Raw genomic sequence first — 21,853 nt, forward strand, 5'->3', positions numbered from 1 at the left:
TTCCTAAACACAAACATTACATGACCAGATCCTTACATGTTGGAATGAGATGTTTATTTTTTATTTTTTAAAAAACATTAAAAACATTTTAATTAAGAAGTCAACATCCAGCAAGTTATGCAATAATTCATTGGATTAACATCTTAAAAAACTAAATAAATACCATTATATGTATTGTTATTCATAATTATATTTCCCTAGGGTTGACTTGCTATTTACTTGAGCGTTTTTGTCTTCTTTTTCTCAATGTATTCGTTGGGAGTGGATTAGTTATGTGCCAAAAGTCCTCAATTAGTGTAGCTGAGTCATTATTAGTACTTCAAATCGATTGCGAAAATTTTTAGTAGTTTAATTGATTGACTATTTAATTTTTACTTTGTTGATAAGAATTGGATCGAATTATTAGTTTCATACAACCGTAAAAACATTTTTTACTTGACTAACTGAACATAAATACACATTCGATTTTGAAATATGAGTGAAATACACTTCTAACTTCTCGCCAAGTTTAGGGGTATTTTCAAAACTGCTCTCGTCTTTTTATTAAGAGTCTCATATTTTTACGAGAATTAAAAATCACTTGTTATGTCATGTAGCAGATCAGGAATTAGTAAGTTCAGTTAGTCAAGTAGAATAGTGTTTTTAAGATTATGAATAGTTAAAACTAATAATTTTTGCCAAGTTCATGGATATTTTCAATACTTCTCTCTTTTTTAAAAAAAGAATCTTCACACATTTTCGAAAAAAATAAAGTAAAAAAATAGCTTCTTTTTTCTTCAGCCTGGGGATAGGGGAAGTGGAAGTGAGAGGGGATTACAACGTGAAGAATCGAACCCTCACCAATAAGGTGAAATTTAGTGAGCCAACCAACTAATGTACTAGGATTATTCAAAGAATAGCTCATAATTAACCAGAGCTAAGTACACTAATTTTTCAAGCAATGTAACAATAATTTTCTTAAACATCAAGTTGGGGCCAGCAAAACCTACGTATAATTTATGATATTAATTTAAATTTGCGTGTGGAGATTCTACAAAAAAACAACTCAATTGGCCCTTGAAATGAATCTTAGGGTAATATACAACAATAAAATACAATTAACAAGTCTATTATTGCATCTCAACGACTTTTTGGAATCCTCTTGGAGCCATTACCACATTATTTTACTCTTTATTCAATTTATTAATCCCATTTTCAACTCTTTTGAAAGCTCTAATATTCCTTTATATATACATGATACTATAGGAACCACAAACAAGAAAAACAAAGAGCAGTCGATAATAATATGGGTATCTGTGGACTCGTTAGTTGTATATCGTCGACATCTTTTGATATTCAACCTATTGATTTTGGTACTGAAAATGTTGTTCATTATGATGATAACAACGTTAATGAGAACCAATGTGTAATTGGTTCTGTTTTTTCTCAACAAGGAAATAAAGGAATCAATCAAGATTCTGCTATTCTCTATCAGGTTTGTCATTTTGCAACATGTTTACTTAGTTTTTCATTGACATAATGCGTAAACATGATCCTTAACTTGGTTTCAGTCGATAACTGTGCCCTTCAACTTTGAGTCTGTACAAATAAAAACTTAAATAAAATTGAACAAGTAGAAACACGTGTTCTACATGACATAATACATGGGATATCAGTAGTTAAAGTTCATAGTTGTCAGCTGATGTCAAGGTAAGGGTCGTATTTGTATATTGTACCTTTTTCATTACATGGGGTGTATTAAAGATGGAAACTTTCCTTTTTATGGCAGGGATATGGTGTAGAAAATGGAGTTTTTGGTGGAGTTTTCGATGGGCATGGGAAAAATGGACAAGTAGTTAGTAAATTTGTTATGAATAAGTTGCCATCTTTGCTGCTGAAGTATATACTTTCTTTGCCAAAGATTACTTCTCAGAAACAAAATGTTAAACATGTTGATGAGGAATTAGTGAAGAACAAGAATTTTGATAAGTGGAAAGACGCGTGTTTGAGTTCATTTAAGGTGATGGATAAAGATATTAAAAGTCTTGAGAAATTGGATTGTTCATGTAGTGGAACAACTGCTGTCGTTGCTATAAGACAGGTAATGAAGAAAAAGTTCTTCTTTGATCATTAAAAAATCAAAAATTTCATTTTGTAGTTTGGAGAATGGAGAATCTAATTAGAACTTCATTGGTTATAGGATGATGATTTGATTATCGCGAATCTTGGTGATTCTCGAGCTGTACTAGGAAGAAAGACAGAGGAGGGAGTAATTGAGGCTGTTCAGTTAACTACTGATTTGAAGCCTAGCCTGCCTTGTAAGACTTCTTTTCGTAATATTGACATGACACACTTGTACTTGAGTTCCAAATTGTGCCTAATCGTAAACTGTTTGATGCATACAGCTGAAGCAGAAAGAATAACGAACTGTGATGGCAGAGTTCTTGCATTGAAAGAAGAACCACATATACAGAGAGTGTGGTTACCACATGAAGATGTTCCTGGATTGGCCATGTCGCGAGCTTTTGGAGATTTCATGCTGAAAAACTATGGCATAATCTCCAAGCCTGATGTCTCTTATCACCACATTTCACCAAATGACCAATTTCTTGTCCTAGCAACTGATGGGGTAAGCCTATTTATAACTTTGTACTAGTATATTTTGTTCTGTTTCTACAAGACTTGACATGTTTAATTTCATTGTAAATAAAAATAGGTGTGGGATGTGTTGAGCAACGATCAAGTCGTTTCCCTAGTGTGTGCAACAAATAATGCAGCAGCAGCGGCAGAGGCAGTAGTACAAGCTTCGTTAGATGCATGGAAACAGAAGTTTCCAAACAGCAAGAGAGACGACAGCACTGTCATCTGCTTGTTCTTGCAATAACAACATGTTTCTCCGAAAAATAATACTTGAGCTATGTCTATAAGCAAATACTGGTTTTTCTTGCAATCTCCGCAACTATGTCAGATGTTTGATGCACTTTGGATGCCATTATAATTAGTACTAGTATATATGGTCAATCAAACTTAATATGAAGATTGTTATCCATCTTGTTTTAGTGTTCTATCAAGAACTGTGGATAGCTAGTTGTCTTGAATGTATGCAACTTTTGATTATTGCTAAAAGTAAATGTAAGATGTTTTCACTGTGTGAAAATTTATCAGAAATTATGAAGTCAAAGAAAAATAAGTCATAGCCTATCTCGTACATTGAGCAAACACGAATTTATTTATCAATATTAGTTGTTCTTATATTCTTGGGCTTACTGTTTTAGTGTTTAGCTACCATTTAAATAAATCTATAATCCCTTTGTGACTTCGGAAGACGAATCATTGTGATAGAACAAAGAATATAAGGAGTAAGATCTTTACTTCAGTAAAATAAAGATTTGATTTAGGACTAAGATATCCATATACCTAGAATGTTTTACTTGGTTACAGAACGGAAAGATAGCTATATACATTCATGTTGGTTTATCACATTCTCGCTCAAGGATGTAGTTGTGATGTCAATACGGATAGACGATTAGATGCTCAATTTGAAGATCATGCTCATACTATTAAGGCTTAACCCATTGGTGCCCCCTAAAGTTCGACATCAAATTTCACTTAAACACCTTAACTAAGCTTTGTTCATTTTAGACACCTTATGTCATGTCTCGTTGTGTCATTTTGACGATGTGAGTGGGGAAGGGTTGGGGTTAGGGTGGGCAAAGATGTAGAAGACGTTGGGTGGGTGGGGAATAGTGAAGAAGATGATCTAGGTAGGTGGGTAGGGGTTGGGGTGGGTGGGGTGGAGAAGATGACCTTTATAGGGTTGGGTTTGTTTCTTTTTAATTTTTTTGTGTAAAAAATTTCACATGTCCTTAAGTCATTTACTACTTTTTCATTCTAATAAAATATCATTATTTAAAATTTATTTTTAATATATATGCCATGTGTTTTTATTTAATTTGTCACTTTGACAAGTCATTGGACGAGTGTGTTACACACACTCTTATATATTTGACTGATTGTCAAAAAAGTGCTAAAATAATACAATGCAGTATGACATGAAGTGTGTAAAATGAACAAAGCTTAGTTAAAGTGTCTTAGTGAAAATTGGTGTCAACTTTAGGGGGCCACTGATAGGTTAGACCTATTATTAACCCTGTAAATCAACAGGTAGATGAATAAACAAAGGGGTTGTTTGGTTACTGGTTAGAGTTATGCAGGTATTAGCTATGCAGGGTTTTAGTTATGCATGTATTAGTTATGCAAGTATTAATTATGCATGGTTTAGTTATGCAAATATTAGTTATGAAGGGTATAGAGATTACAATACATGAATTATTAACTATTGAATATTAAACTTGTTGTAAATTATTAATATTATATTATTTACAAAATAATAATACATGCTAATAAAATGTGAAATATATTGAATAATATATAATGCTAAAATTTTGATTAGTATATGTATCGTTAAAAAATATACAATCAATTTCTAATATTAAAAAATTATTTATATTTGCATAAATCAATCAAAACGGCAAGTATATAAAAAGAAATAAAAATAATCTATATATAATAAGAAATAAAAACAACACATGTTGATAGGAAAAAATAAAGTTTCCAATTAAAAAAATTAAAAGAAATAAAAATGGTCTAAATATAAAAAAAATAAAAACAACAAACTTATATATAGGAAAACAATAAAATTTTCAATTAAAAATTAATAAAATAAATATGTAATTTATCACTTTAATACATGTATAACTAATATCCACATAACTTATTCCACCTTCTATCCCGCATAATTTTATACATAGATTTCATCATAAGTTATGTTGATATTAATTATATAGGACTACAAAAATACAATCAAACATGATATAAATTATGTTTATTTTTCTACCTAAAAAAAAAATTCTATCAAATATAGTAACTTGATACATTATTTTATACATGAATAAAATGTAAATTAAACAATAACCAAACGGCCCAAGTCAATAAAATCAAATGCTTTACATGATTGCTTAGCAGAATCGTAAACTCTCAAATTATGATCACAATCAATTTTACTTAGCTTGTTTTCAAGTCTTAAAATTTAAGTAGCTATTAATAACAACCACAAACTCCTTGATTACTTAAACACTTCAGTTTTATTGCAATATTAGATATAACTAGATTCTTGTTAATAAATCACAAGCTCATGTCGACTTTTTGAATCACCACTTTATTACTTGTTTGACCAGAAGCAGACTCACATATATCCTGTTGGGTTTTAGCAAGTGTGAATGGGAAAAGAAAACAATAAATATGAAAAGTGAGGGAACTACTTTGGAGGGAAAATGAAAAGTCATTTGCAAAGTGCAAATGAAAAGTAATTTCTTATAAATTTGCAGGTAACAGTAACATTCCGAAAAGTTGTTACTCCTTCCGAAATATCGTTACATTTCGAAAAGTCGTTACTTTCCAAAAAGTAGTTATTTTCCTAACAGACACAATTTTTTGAAAAGCTGTTATTTTTTCCAAAAGACACAACTTTCTGGATAAAATGGGTCTGAACAGATTTCACTGAACAGACATGTTCCTTGCTGAAAATGGCTATAAAAGGAAGTCAATTTTTGATTTTTTAATCACTGAAAATTTTTTCTTTCTCTGCATTTATTTTTCTCTCAAAACAAATCAAAGTGTCGATCGACTGAGTCTGTGTGACTTGTTGCTGTTCTTAAGTTCGTTGAAGTTAAAGAAGTTTGAGGTACCGCTATTTCTTTAACAGGTTTAATCCGTTTTATCTTGGGAGAAATTAATCCATAACCTTGGGTACAGTGAGGGGATTAAATTTCTTAAGGACACACAGTAGTTTCTGTGGACTCGGATTAATTCTTGTATTCTATATTATTTTCTGCTTCATCTTATTTCTGTTTCTGTTTCTGTTTATTAACTTTATAAATACAAGTTATTGTAAGAATAACAATCTTAAGAAATTTAAACAGTTTCTGTATTTGAGGTTTCTGGAGATTAAAACCTTTATGGTTTTCTACTCTGCTTGAATTTTTAAAATTCATTCGATTAACGATTAAAAGAACATAAAAACTTTATCGTTAAATCAGAAACAGTTTGTGTAAAGATTTGTTCTTTACTGTTAGTATTTTAAATACTTAATTTATCTGCCATTTGTGACAGAAAAAAAAGACTAATTCAAGTCAAACAAATGCTGGAACAGTAAGTGCTGCAACAACAACGGTTGCACATAATCGTTCAAATGCTGCCTTAGCACCGGCTGAGAAACCTGCAAAGTTTTCTGGAGTCGACTTTAAGAGATGGCAGCAAAAGATGTTCTTCTATCTCACTACGTTGAGTCTGCAGAAGTTCATTAATGAGAATGTTCCTGTTATGTCAGATGAAACTCCGGCTGATGAACGATTCTTGGTAACAGAAGCATGGACACACTCAGATTTTTTGTGTAAAAATTATATTTTGAGTGGTCTGCAAGATGATCTGTACAATGTGTACAGCAATGCCAAAACCTCAAAAGAACTCTGGGATGCTTTAGAAAAGAAGTACAAAACAGAAGATGCCGGAATGAAGAAATTCATTGTGGCAAAATTTCTGGACTATAAGATGATAGACAGTAAGACTGTCGTCACCCAAGTTCAAGAATTGCAGGTCATAATCCATGATCTCCTTGCTGAAGGTATAAATTTATTTAATGCTTATGTTAGAAATATTAAGTTTTCCCTTAATACTCACATAACCTTTAATGTAGGATTGATTGTGAATGATGCTTTTCAAGTGGCTGCAATTATTGAAAAGTTACCTCCATTATGGAAGGACTTTAAAAACTACTTGAAACACAAACGCAAGGAGATGACTGTTGAAGATCTCATAGTAAGGTTGAGAATCGAAGAGGATAATAAGGCTGCAGAAAAGAGGTCACGTGGTAATTCAGCAATATCTGGAGTAAATTTTGTTGAAGAAGATCCCACAAAATTAAAGAAAAGAAAGAAAGCATCTGGTCCAAAAAGCAATCCTCCTAAGAAGAAATTCAATGGAAATTGCTTTAATTGTGGTAAACATGGTCATAGGGCTAATGAATGCCGGGGTCCTAAGAAGGACAAGAAAAAGAAGGATCAAGCAAACTTGGCTGAATCCAAAGGAGAAATGGACGATCTCTGTGCAATGCTTTCAGAATGTAACTTGGTTGGAAATCCAAGAGAATGGTGGATAGATTCTGGTGCCTCATGCCATGTTTGTGCCAACAAAGAATTATTTTCATCATATACTCCAGCACTTACAGATGAAAAATTGTTTATGGCAAACTCCGCTGTTGCAAAGGTGGAAGGAACTGGCAAAGTCCTATTAAAGATGACATCAGGCAAGGTGGTGACTTTGAATAGGGTCTCATATGTTCCAGAATTGAGAAAGAATTTAGTTTCAATTCCAGTTCTGACCAAGAATGGATTTAAATGTGTATTTGTTTCTGATAAAGTAGTAGTAAGCAAAAATGATATGTATGTAGGAAAAGGCTACCTTAGTGATGGCCTTTTCAAACTCAATGTAATTGCAGTTGATATGAATAAAGATTTTGCTTCTTCTTACTTGCTTGAGTCTAAATGTTTATGGCATGAACGTTTGGGACACGCTAATAACAAAACCTTGCGAAAACTGATTAACTTAAATATTTTGCCAAAATTTGAGTGCAATAAATCAAAATGTCAAATTTGTGTTGAATCTAAGTATGCTAAGCATTCTTATAAATCTGTTGAAAGGAATTCAAATCCTTTAGAATTGATTCACACTGATATTTGTGACATGAAGTCAACACCATCACGTGGTGGGAAAAAGTATTTCATAACTTTTATTGACGATTGCACTAGATATTGTTATGTCTATTTGCTAAATAGTAAGGATGAAGCAATAGATGCATTTAGGCAATATAAAACTGAAGTTGAAAATCAGTTAGATAAAAAGATCAAAATGATCAGAAGTGATAGAGGTGGAGAATATGAATCTCCATTTGCAGAAATATGTTTAGAAAATGGAATAATCCATCAAACTACTGCTCCCTACACTCCTCAGTCTAATGGAATTGCAGAAAGAAAAAACCGAACTTTAAAAGAAATGATGAATGCATTACTTATAAGTTCAGGTTTACCACAGAACTTGTGGGGGGAAGCTATCCTTACAGCAAATCAGATACTTAACAGAGTGCCTCACTCAAAGACAAATGTAATTCCATATGAGAAATGGAAAGGTAGAAAACCCAATTTGAAATATTTCAAAGTGTGGGGGTGTCTAGCCAAAGTCCAAGTTCCTATACCTAAGAGGGTAAAAATAGGACCTAAGACTGTGGATTGTGTATTCATTGGATATGCCACAAACAGTAAGGCATGTCGATTTTTGGTTCATAAGTCCGAACATCCGAATATTCATGATAATACAGTAATGGAATCAGATAGTGCTGAATTTTTTGAACATATCTATCCATATAAAACTAGACTTGAGTCATCTAGTGGGGGATCTAAACAACCCAGAGAAGAACCAAAAGAGAATGAACAAAATGAAGAAAGTCCAAGACGCAGTAAACGTCAAAAGACATCTACTTCATTTGGATCAGATTTTGTAACATTTCTTCTTGAAAGTGAGCCTCAAACATTCAAGGAAGCAATGTTGTCTAGCGACTCAACCTCTTGGAAGGAGGCTGTTAATAGTGAAATTGAATCAATCTTAAGCAATCATACTTGGGAGTTGGTTGATCTTCCTCCAGGGAACAAACCCTTGGGTTCAAAATGGATCTTTAAAAGGAAGATGAAAGACGATGGAACTATTGACAAATATAAAGCAAGACTTGTTGTCAAAGGTTTTAGACAAAAAGAAGGTCTTGATTATTTTGACACATACTCGCCAGTGACTAGGATTACATCAATTCGGATGTTAATTGCACTAGCTGCAGTATACGGTCTTGAAATTCATCAAATGGATGTGAAACCAGCCTTCTTAAATGGAGAGCTTGAAGAGGAAATTTACATAGAACAGCCTGAGGGTTTTGTAGTTCCTGGTAAAGAAAAGAAAGTGTGCAAACTTATTAAGTCACTTTATGGGCTAAAACAAGCACCAAAACAATGGCATGCAAAGTTTGATCAAACCATGTTGTCAAATGGATTTAAGATCAATGAATGTGATAAATGTGTTTACATTAAAGATACTCCAAATCAGGAAGTTATTTTATGCCTATATGTAGATGATATGCTTATAATGAGCAAAGACATTGCTAATATAAAAGCTACAAAGCGTATGCTTGCTAGTAAGTTTGATATGAAAGATTTAGGAGTTGCTGATGTGATATTAGGAATTAAAATTCTTAAAACTCCTAACGGTCTAGCATTGTCTCAAACTCATTATATTCAAAAGATACTTGAAAAATTCAAATTTTTGAATTTTAAAAGGGCAAAGACTCCAATTGATGTAAATCTTCATCTTGCAAAGAATAAAGGCGAAAGTCAGTCTCAATTGGACTATGCTAGCGTATTGGGAAGCTTAATGTATGTCATGAATTGTACACGACCAGACATAGCTTGCGCTATCAGTAAACTGAGTCGATACACAAGTAATCCTAATCATAATCATTGGTTGGCAATGAAGAGAGTTTTGGGATACTTAGATGACACTCAAAACTATGCTTTACATTACAACAGATATCCAGCCGTTCTTGAAGGATATAGTGATGCAAATTGGATTACTGGGTCAACTGAAACAAAATCCACAAGTGGATACGTTTTTACTATTGGTGGAGGAGCAATATCTTGGAAATCATCCAAACAAACATGTATAGCTCGCTCTACAATGGAGTCTGAATTCATTGCTTTAGACAAGGCAGGTGAAGAAGCTGAATGGCTCCGGAATTTCTTAGAAGATATTCCATTTTGGCCCAAACCAATGGCCCCTATATGCATACATTGTGATAGTCAAGCTGCAATAGGAAGGGCTGGAAGCATTATGTATAACGGCAAGTCTCGTCACATAAGACGAAGACATAACTCTGTGAGACAACTACTCTCTAGTGGAATTATCACAATTGACTATGTGAAGTCAAAAGATAATGTGTCGGATCCACTTACAAAAGGCCTAAATAGAGAGGGAGTTGAGAAATCATCGACGGGAATGGGACTATGGCCGAGAACAAGTCATCGTGGCGGTAACTCTACCTAGAAGACTGGAGATCCCAAGATCTAGGTTCAAGGAGATAAAACAAAGTCATTGATGACGGTTCAACATTGTCAAAGGAAAAGAAATAATTTTATTATTTTATGGTCCATTCTCATGATGAGACAATGTTTAGTAACCAGGATAAAGACATAAGGACTTTTTAATGGTTTCTAAGTTTGATACAGGGAATATCAAATGGTGTATCTATGGGATAACACATTTAGAAATCACCTATGTAAGTGTGAAGTGTAAGCCGCTTCAAGGAGAATCCGGTAAGGCCAGTTCTTTAAGCACTTACTATCCAAGATGTGTTCATGGCTGAAACGAACAAAACAATGAGAACTAAGAACAGTTCAAGGGTTGATTGTGTGACATATGTTGTCTAGGTATACACCAAAGCTCGACGGTTCAAAGATATCAAATCTACCGATTGACCGAGTATATCCGATATATGTTCACTACGGAAAGTTTAAAGGGAAACCTACTTATCCAGATGCGATTAACCTTTACCTACAAGACACACACGTTTTTTCATGCATATGTTTTAACAATAGCCTTCCCCATTCATGTGGGGGATTGTTGGGTTTTAGCAAGTGTGAATGGGAAAAGAAAAGAGAGAATATGAAAAGTGAGGGAACTACTTTGGAGGGAAAATGAAAAGTCATTTGCAAAGTGCAAATGAAAAGTCATTTCTTATAAATTTGCAGGTAACAGTAACATTCCGAAAAGTTGTTACTCCTTCCGAAAAGTCGTTACTTTTCGAAAAGTCGTTACTTTCCAAAAAGTAGTTATTTTCCTAACAGACACAATTTTTTGAAAAGTTGTTATTTTTTCCAAAAGACACAACTTTCTGGATAAAATGGGTCTGAACAGATTTCACTGAACAGACATGTTCCTTGCTGAAAATGGCTATAAAAGGAAGTCAATTTTTGATTTTTTAATCACTGAAAATTTTTTCTTTCTCTGCATTTATTTTTCTCTCAAATAAAATCAAAGTGTCGATCGACTGAGTCTGTGTGACTTGTTGCTGTTCTTAAGTTCGTTGAAGTTAAAGAAGTTTGAGGTACCGCTATTTCTTTAACAGGTTTAATCCGTTTTATCTTGGGAGAAATTAATCCATAACCTTGGGTACAGTGAGGGGATTAAATTTCTTAAGGACACACAGTAGTTTCTGTGGACTCGGATTAATTCTTGTATTCTATATTTTTTTCTGCTTCATCTTATTTCTGTTTCTGTTTCTGTTTATTAACTTTATAAATACAAGTTATTGTAAGAATAACATATCCTTAGGGTAAACGTGCACTCGTTAACTTTGCAAAATTATGTATATATATACACCTTGAAATAACCATATATTTTGTTAGGCACCCAAAGACACAAAGCCAATTGAGATAGCTAGTTTAGACGGTGTACTTCAATGAGGTAAGGGGACTGGGTTCTTCCCATTTGCTTATTTTATTGTTGTTGTTTTTTTCGTTTTTAGCTATGAAGTTTAAATATATTGAATAAAATAGGGGATGACTAGTTTCAAACTTGCGATCTTATGGTGCAAAGTGAAATTTAAAATCACCACTCCACAAAACAAACTTTATCTATTAGAGTCATTTATATATAAATATCATAATTTTGTATTTTAATATTTAATAAAATTATCATTTAAATCAATATTGGGTATAATTTTTAATATGTGGAGGCGTGAGGCGAGATATTTTATGTCGTACAGGGCGAAGCGTAAACCCCGAGACACGGAGCATAACCTCATGTATATTTGATTTTATAATTTTTTTACTAAGAAAATAAGCAAAAGTGAAACTCTCAATGATTTTACAAATAACTTTTTTTTTTGTAAAATAACCAATAATATGTAGAAAAGTATTATGATTTTATTTGAGATAGATATTAATAATCAATAGTGAAAAAATGTATTAAAATTATTATTTGAGAAATACCACTACACCAATAATAAATAGTATGACTTAAAGCAAAAAAAGTTTACAATATTAAAAACGCTCGGGGTGTATGTTATTACGCCCATGACTTATGTTTTTTGCTCGAGGCTTAAGCCCTAAATTCTAAGTCTTACGCTTTATGGATCTACATCTTCAATTTGCACGTTTTGGGTATGCCCCGCCCCTAGACTCACCGGGGGACTCACTCCAAAAGTGTTTTTGAAAACACTGATTTTGATACATACTTTAACTAACATGAATTATCATTGTTGATGCATTCGTCGACTTTAAATTCTGAATTCGCCTCTGTGTTCAATTATATAAACTTGCATGTACATTTGGAGCAAACATCTGCCACATGTGATTTAATAAAAAGAAACTAAAAAAGAATAATTAAGACGCTTATATAAAAACAGTACAAATTTCACCAAACTTTTTTCTCAATAATATTATGAAGTTGTACATCTCTCAAAGATGCATTTTGCTTTATTTTTCTTGATATAATATCTGGCTCATGTACAAGATGTATTAATTATTCAATATTCAACCGACCATACAATTGTCAAACTAGGAATTTTTAAATATGAAAAAAGAGTTATTTTAATTATTATTATCGAAATGATGAGTCATATCTCCCATTATGATCTCCACTCAATTATAAATGATAATTAAGTCTGTGCTTAACTATTCAAATTTTAGTTAAATATTAAGATATAATTAGTCAGCTATTTCTTATCAACTTTGTACGGCCAGCTGATCATAGCATACTTATATATCCTTTGCTAAAAAATATATTTTTTAATGTAGTATATAAGAAAATGAACAAATGCTTGTTGAAACAACATTTTAAGTTTATACTTTATAGGCCATAAATAAGTATTATCAATTTGATTTCCTACTGCAAGATGATTAGATGAAGAAAAGACCAAGTTTAATTAGCAACAAGCTTAATTAGATCAATAATCATAACACTTTATTAATTTATCACTTAGTTTTTATTTTATTCTTATCATTAGTTATAGTCATTTTCAATGTATTGTTTTAAAATATTAAATTTATTTTAATAAAAAAATTATAGAACAAAAGTATCATTTTATTTATTACTTTTTAAAAATGTAGTGTGTCAAATTAATATTGAATAAGATAACCAGTCATCTCTGTCAACATATATTTGCTTTGGTACCGCCAATTATATAGCTTATGGAATATATTTTTATTCCCATAAAAATCCTTATGTGCAAGAATGAAAAATTAAAATTTAAGAGCAATAGATTCCAAAAGTCAACACAAGCAAAATGAGGCAACATTTCTAATGGAAAATTCAATATTTAAAAAATTATATCGAGTTTAATTGAAAAGGTGAAAACAAAATCATATAATTTGTCATAAATGAATCCAAAATCTTTATAAATAGGTTTTTTGCATGTTTTTATTTGAGTTACTACAAGTCAATTTTTGAAATTTTAATTTGTACATTTAATGATTAAAATGAATTTAAGTAAATAGGTAGTCCAGTTTTATAATCTAAACTTAATTTGAGCCAAAGATTTTAAGTTGTTAAGGCTAAAAATGTCATTGAATCATTAAAAAGAGAAAAAACATTTCATTCATTTGAGAATTGACGAATTAAAATTGTAAAGAATTGATTCAATTATGTTCGTATTCTATTTAATGATCCTGCATATCATATGTTTGATTAGATTTTCACACACCATTATCCTGTTGAAAATATAATTATATATATGCTTTCTCTTACCGATTAAACTTTTAGATGATATAGTTTAACATTTCAACATAATATTAGAGCAGATAGATGTCATGGAATTAAATCTCACTGTCATCCATATAAAAAGAATTTCCACAACAATATTGAAGTGATTCATCATAGTTAGTACTTGTATCTTTTATATTTTTTATGTTAACCTTCAACCTAATTAAGTAGCACAATCATTCTCCTCTAATCAGCCTTAATTATTTGTTTAAGTCACATATACATGATGCCAACAACACTATAATGCTGATATTAATCCTAATTTTCTGTTTCTAATTGAGACATTATATTGCATATTATCCATTTTTTCTTATACATGTATTAATTTTTATCTCCATTATTATGAAAATGATGATGCATTAACCGTAACAATTTCCGTACATTATAAAGATAAGAAAATGAATTGTTCTTAGTATGATATGACGCATGAATTAAGACATTTGTCATCATAGTTTATTTAAAAAATTGAATATAGTCAAACAAGTTTTTAATTAAATACGAATAAATGTATAGAAATTCTATTTAGGTATCCATACTATCAAAAAGTCCTCTCTTTTAATATACATTAATTCAATGAGTGATCTCCCATTATCCAACTACAAAAATAAGCTCCATTGAATATCACATTTTAGTTCAAATGATGGGATAAAAGTATTTTTGGCAGCTACTACTTATCAACTATGTAGGGCCAACTTGTTCATAGCCTACTCATTCTTATTAATTGTGTTTTCGCGATACATATATATTAAGAAAATCATTAAGAGACATAATTTTTACTATTATTTTTTGTGAAATAATAAATATAATTAAAGATTATGTAGAAATAATGTATAAATAAAAATGGAAGAAGTAAAAAAGAAAAGATCTACATACGAGAAATGAATAAATGCATATAGAAATGAATATTTTAAGTTAAAAAGAGGAATGATGTCGAAGTTGCTTCCATATGCCATACACTAAATGTCATATATTTAAAATTTCAATGTAAATTTTATAAAATGAAAGATAATTTTCTTGCTTTTGTCATGAAATATTTGAAATTTAAACTATTCCAATTAACATATTAAAAGTCTCTAATTCTAGCTACTTTCTTTTTTATTCCAAGCTATTGGTTTCTTTAGCATGAAAATCATAAACACCACGATAAAATTTAAATCGAATATAAAAAAGATAATGTAAACATGAATTTAATTGACATTAAAAAGGGATTTTAATTTTCTTATTAACCTAGATTAGAACTATATTATATTGCATCATCCATTGATTAACATGCTATTATTTAAATAATAAATAGTTTTTGATAGCTTGGCCAAACCAACTTTATTAGAATCATGACACTTGGTATAATTAGATATGTTCGATTCTTGATAAGCTTCCAACAATTTGAAAAGGCATCTAATAATTATATCCATTTCTCATAATATATATCATATAACCGCCTAAAGGTGAAAATTAAGTGTTATTACGAAATATTATATTATTCACAAAGAAAAAAGCTAACCTAATATTATATATCCCTATGCTAAATTTTGTGTAAGATTAGCTCTCTTTACAAATTACAATGCTCTTCTTTGTTGTGATAATTTTAATATTATTTTCTCTTAAAAGATAAGACACATTCAAATGAACTTTTCTTGATAAGACATTTGACTATGAAATATAATTAATTAGTCAGCTACAACTTATCAACTTTGTTAATTGTTTGGCCAAGCTAGTCATAGCCTACCTCATTCTCTGCTCAAAACTATTTTTTTAAAATTGAATTAAACGAGAAATGAATAAATAATGCTTGTTCAAATAAATTAAAAGAGGAATATGATGCTAGTTGTTCTATTCTCATTAAGGTCCAAGTTAGTGTGATGATATTAATTGACATTAAAAAATTAAGACTTCTAAAAATTGTGATTTAAAATAAGTAATGATATGATATGTGGGTGATTATAAATTATCTCGTTAAGCATAAAATAAATATTTTAAAATTCAATTGTTACTACTAAACACTTGCTCTCCAAGTAATATTCAAGATCTAATAGAGTACTAAACATCGTTTAATGAAAATAATGTGGTAAAATATCTTTACTAATAATTATAGTTTTAATGGATGTGCCTAGTCAAATAGTTAGAAATAAAAAAAAATAAAAGTACAATAAGGAAAAATTCAATTATTACTAATATTGAAAAGAGTTATTATTTTTTAATCGACTAAAAGGAAAAGAGTTGCAGTATAAATTAAAACGTAAGGAGTATCATTTGATTTCGAAGACATGAAAAATATTGCTCGGAATAACAAGACTTGTATATGATTGATGAATTTCTTGATAAGCTTTCAAATATTTGTAAAGGCATCTTCTCTTATTTGTCAAAATATTAAATTTATGCGGTGGCAAATAGGAATCATAGAGAAATATTATATTATTGTTTGATTCTCAGAATATGAACAAGTAATCTAATGTCAAATCTATTTGTTTTCCAAATTCTTTGATTCCTTCATATTACCATGATGACAACATGTTGGAATGAGTCAACATTAAAATTAAAATTAAAATTGTAAGCAACGGTACTAAAAAGTCAACACATTCAAAGTGACGCAAGATGTCTAATTGATCTTTGGGTTAAGTTACCAGCTAAAAAAACTAGACTTCCCAATTTACTCCTTCAAATTACTCTCTCCGTTCAATAGTACTTGTTATTTATTCTAAAAGTAGTTATTCAATAATACGTGTCAAATTTTAAAAATCAAGAGATCATTTACTTTTTGTAGCTATTTTACCCTTGCTATTAATAGTACTATTTATCATTTAACACATTTCTCAAGACATTAAATTTAATAAAATTAAAATATAATATAATAATATTACCCTTATTATATATTATTTTTTAAGGGTATATGCCAAGTCAATAGTGAACAACTATTGTTGAAAAAGAACGAATACTCTCTTCCTCATTGTGATTTCTTAAATTAGTTATCTTAGCTTGTTTATTAAGTAGTAATTTAGAAGTTTAAGATAATTTTCTCTTTTTCTATTTTATCTTTAATAGTAATTGTGCAGAAAATTACATACCCTTTAATTATAGGGCGATAACACACAAATAAAGTGAATACTTAATCAAGAAATATTATATCTTAAGATATAAACATGAATAGAATAGACAAAATTAATGTTTTGGGGTGTGTAATAAATGAAATACGATAAATAATTTGAGATGGCCAGGGATTATAATTTCCAAAGGTTCAACTTAACACTCTTAACATCCTTAGGTTTCTTCTTAGAAATTAAGATTCATCATAAACTATTAGCTGAGGTGTTAAAGCTGAAGTCTTAATTTATTAAATAATAATTAAAGTGTGCTTATGTTAATTAATCCTACTCAGATGCCCCTTAAACTGAATCTTGGGGTAATCTAAAATAATACATCACAATTAAAAAAGTGAATTGTTGACCCTGAATCATTTTTTTTCTAATCCTTATCAGCCACAATTATTATTCAGAATATTCATTAATCTCATTTTTTCATCTCTTTCCAATAGTCTAACAATATTTCTTTTATATAAAGGATTCTCTTTAAGCTTTAAAAATAAAGAAAAAAAATTAGTTGACAATATGGGAATCTGCATATCCTCTGAATCTTTTGAGATTCAACCTGTTGATTTTGGTAATGAAAATGTTGTTCATTATGATGATAACAACATTAGTGAGAACCAATGTGTAATTGGTTCTGTTTTTTCACAACAAGGAAATAAAGGAAACAATCAAGATTCTGCTATTCTCTATCAGGTTTGTCATTTTGCAACATGTTTGTTTAGTTTTTCTGCGCAAACATGATCCTTAACTTGGTTTCAGCCAACGGCTGTGTCCTCCAGCTTTGAGTAGAAACACGTGTCCTACATGACATAATACATGGAATATCAGAAGTTAAAGGTCATGGTTGTCAGCTGATGTCAGGTTAAGTGTTGTGTTTATGTATTATACTTTTTTAATTACATGGGGTGTATAAAGATGGAAACTTTCCTTTTTATGGCAGCGCTATGGTGTAGAAAATGGAGTTTTCGGCGGAGTTTTTGATGGACATGGAGAGAATGGACATATAGTAAGCAAGTTTGTTATGAATAAGTTGCCATCTTTGCTGCTGAAACTTACATTTTCTCTGCCAAAAATCTTTTCTGTGAATCAAAATGTGATGAGAAGGAATTTTAACAAGTGGAAAAAGGTTTGTTGGAGTTCCTTTTTGGTGATGGATAGAGATATTAAAAGTCTTGAAAATTTGGACTGTTCTTTCAGTGGAACAACTGCTGTCGTTGCTATAAGACAGGTAACGAGAAAAATCTTTCGTTTGACCTGATTATCGTGAATATTGCTAAAAGTTTTGGAGAATCTAATATAGAAATGTTATAGGATGATGATCTAGTTATCGCCAACCTTGGAGATTCTCGAGCTGTACTAGGAAGAAAGACAGAGGAGGGAGTAATTGAGGCTGTTCAGTTAACTACTGATTTGAAGCCTAGCCTGCCTTGTAAGACTTCTTTTCGTAATATTGACATGACACACTTGGCATAATTCAATTTCAAATTGTTCTTAGTAATGGTCTATCAGAAACAGTTTGTGAGGTAGAGATAAGGTCTGCGTACATTAGACTCCACTATGTGGAACTACACTGGATATGCTGTTGTTTATTAGTGACTAAATGATCATAAACTGTTTGATGCATACAGCTGAAGTAGAAAGAATAAGGAGGTGTGGTGGCAGAGTTTTTGCGCGGAAAGAAGAGCCACATATCCAGAGAGTGTATTTACCCAATGAAGATGTTCATGGTTTGGCCATGACAAGATCATTTGGGGATTTCATGGTAAAATATTTTGGCATAATCTCCGAGCCTGATGTCTCTTATCACCACATTACTCCGAATGACCAGTTTGTTGTTCTAGCAACTGATGGGGTAAGCCTATTTTAACTATGTCCTAGTATATTTTGTTCTGTTTCTACAAGACTTGACATGTTTATTTTCATTGTAAAATAGGTGTGGGATGTGTTGAGCAACAATCAAGTCGTCTCCATAGTGTGTGCAACAAATAATGCAGCAGCAGCGGCAGAGACAGTAGTACAAGCTTCGTTAGATGCATGGAAACAGAGGTTTCCTAACAGCAAGAGAGATGACAGCACTGTCATTTGCCTCTACTTGCAACAAGGTGCATCTCTGCAGAATGGTACTTGAAGCCAAAGCTTTTAGGTACTGATGTTACTATTTGTATTAGTATATGGATATTCGCATTTTGTACATTATTGAGTTCTGAGTAGAATTGAAGAAACCTTACCCCTAGAACAAGAACAAGGTTCTTGTAAGTTGCTTTTAAGTAAAGACACAAACACTGATTGAATTAAAAACCTTCCTCACTCAAGGAAGGAAAAACCTCGTTTTATTAATTCAATTATAAGATTTTGTGATTACAACTCAATAATCAAGAAAACCTTATCTCTACTATCTCTCTCGATTGACTCCAATCGATCTCTCCAAAAGGCCAAACCCACCTTTTGTTACAACTCTCACTAACACTCAACCCTACGAAGAGCCAAACCCACCCTTTGTACAATAAACTGTAAGTTACAATCAAGAACAAAACAAGAAAATAGTTTTACACGTTGAAAACCTTCTCACTCAAGAATGTTTTAAGCTTAGCAAACCTATCGATCTTGAAGACTTCAGTTTGATGAATAAATCTCACTTTTCTCTCTATTTGAAGTCGTGGTCTTCTATTCTGCGTATGTCCTCTTTTTATAGATATTCATGCTGCATCGAATCCTTATCAAATAAGGTAAGGAAATTGTATTTAAACAAGGATTACTTCTTTTGTACAATCCCTTTTATATACAACTTTCTTCCTTAATTATTAAAGTTTCCTTATTTGCATCAACTTGTATCTTTAATAATTAAGGTTTCCTTATTTGTATCAACTTGTATCTTTAGCACTAATTGGACCGTGTCAATATTTCGTGACAATTTCTGCGATCTCTGGCCGAGTTATTTTACTACTTGTACTACTTGTGGCTGGCATCGAACCTGCTTTGCTTAAGTTGCTTGTCGCATTGAACCTGCTTTGCTTAAGTTGCTTGTCTATCATCAAAACATATCAACTTGTAGAATTAGGATTCTATCAAATTCCCCCTTTTTGATGAAGACAAACCTGTGTAATGCAACTCATATATCTTCCCCCTTTTGACAAATCAAAAAGAGTCCAACAACCATCATCCATAGCAACAAAACCAATTAACATCCATAGCAGCAATAAAAGCTCAGCCAGTTGAGCATAATAAAATGTTCTGGCAACAAAACAAAGAGTAACAACACATAGTTTAACCAACTAAGAGAACCAGTTTCAAACAAAATGCTTTTTCAATGTGAAGGTTGACCAGGCTTAGTTGAAGCAGAAGCTAGCATATCCAGAACTCTGTCAACTCTTGCATTGTTAGCAAGTTGCTGCTGCACCATCTGATCCTTCAACCTGTGAATTTCAGCTTTTGAAGTGTCAAGTTCAGCACGTAACTTCTGGTTTTCTGACTCAAGAGTGGCATACTTTTCTTCAGCCACTTTAAGTTCCCTGAGTAACTGAGCAACAGGACCAGATGTACGTGGAGACGCAGTTGCAACCTGTTCCGACTCCATGGGAATGCCACAATCAGCAAGGATGGTTTGAGTGAACATATCTGCACGAGTCAAAATTCTGCCTTCTCCCAATGGTACTTCAAATGCATCAAACACTCTAGTCAACAGGTTTCCAAAAGCTAGCTGATGAGAACCTAGCTTAGGATCCACAATTCTAGCAAGATGTTTGATAAACAATGTGGGCCAATCAATGCGTTCTTTGCACTCAAGTGCATTCATAAGTCCCATGTCTCTTATGGAGGCAATGTGACGTTGGTGACCTCTAGGCAGTATCACCTTATGAACTATCTCGAAAAGAAGCTTATGCAAAGATCTCATAATTCCCTTTAAAACAGTTTGAGCCCTAGAATTGACTCTACCTTGAGAGAATTTGGCTGGTAGGCTAGAATATTCATCAAAACCCCAATTGTACTCATTTATCCCCACAGATGGTATATGCAAGATTTCCCCAAGTTTGGTTGCATCAAACACAATGTCAACCCCCTTTACACTAGACGACACCACATCTCCTTCTAAGATTACCAAGTTCGTATAGAACTCTACCACTTCCTTTTCATAAATCAAACTAGGTTCAAGGAATAACTCCTCCCACCCCTGAAACCTTAGTAGTTCACAAACCTGCTTCACTATATCCATTGAAAGTATATCAGGGTGAAAGGTTCTACCCCTAAGCACTGATTTGGTTTGGAAGTACTTTTTCCTTCCCACTTTGAGAAATTTATCTGTATTTCTCTTTGCAAATTTTGATTTTGATTGAGGAGTTGCAGAGTGTTTACCCTCAGACATATCATCAGTTTCAGAATCAAGATTCATGGGAGAGACGGATGAATGAACAGGAGACTTACCCAATCGTCGACGCTTCACACCAGAAGTTGTATCATCAGTTGGTTTGACCACGTTCGCACTCCTTGTTACAGGCCTGTGTGGACGAACCTGTTTAACTGCAATGTGCTTTCTTGGCCGCCTTGGTTTTTTCGGGTGAAGGGTACTTAAAAGAATATCATCATTGAGTGGAGATGGTGGTGGATTTTGTGTAGTGGTTTTGTGAGATGGGGAAGAAGGGGGGTTATGTGGAACAGTGGTTGTGGGAGTTTCTGGGTTTGGTGATAATGGGGTTTCGTGGACTGGGGATAGAGGGGTTTCTTGGACTGGGGATAGAGGGGTTTCTTGGATTGGGGATAGAGGAGTTTCTTGGACTGGGGATAGAGGGGTTTCTTGGACTGGTGATGATGGAGATTCTATGATGGGTGGTGGTGAAGATTCGGCACCTACAGGTGGAGATGCTTCTTTAACTGGTGGTTGT

At 32.1% G+C, this 21,853-nt stretch overlaps 2 protein-coding genes across 2 annotated transcripts; both read left to right on the forward strand.

The window, feature by feature from the left end:
- Nucleotides 1–1,285: 1,285 nt before the first annotated feature.
- LOC107028184 (probable protein phosphatase 2C 72) lies at nucleotides 1,286–3,012 on the forward strand. Its single transcript, XM_015229226.2, has 5 exons — nucleotides 1,286–1,474; nucleotides 1,769–2,080; nucleotides 2,180–2,297; nucleotides 2,385–2,608; nucleotides 2,696–3,012. Exons 1-5 carry the CDS (start codon nucleotides 1,286–1,288, stop codon nucleotides 2,861–2,863), a joined length of 1,011 nt encoding a protein of 336 aa, XP_015084712.1. The 3' UTR covers nucleotides 2,864–3,012.
- Nucleotides 3,013–17,495: 14,483 nt separating this feature from the next.
- On the forward strand, nucleotides 17,496–19,201 carry LOC107027367 (probable protein phosphatase 2C 72). Its single transcript, XM_027918782.1, has 5 exons — nucleotides 17,496–17,669; nucleotides 17,917–18,204; nucleotides 18,288–18,405; nucleotides 18,605–18,828; nucleotides 18,910–19,201. The coding sequence occupies exons 1-5, from the start codon at nucleotides 17,496–17,498 to the stop codon at nucleotides 19,102–19,104; spliced, it is 999 nt and encodes a 332-aa protein (XP_027774583.1). The 3' UTR covers nucleotides 19,105–19,201.
- Nucleotides 19,202–21,853: the final 2,652 nt, after the last annotated feature.

This window comes from Solanum pennellii, chromosome 8 (assembly GCF_001406875.1).
Source record: "Solanum pennellii chromosome 8, SPENNV200".
Lineage (NCBI taxonomy): Eukaryota > Viridiplantae > Streptophyta > Magnoliopsida > Solanales > Solanaceae > Solanum > Solanum pennellii.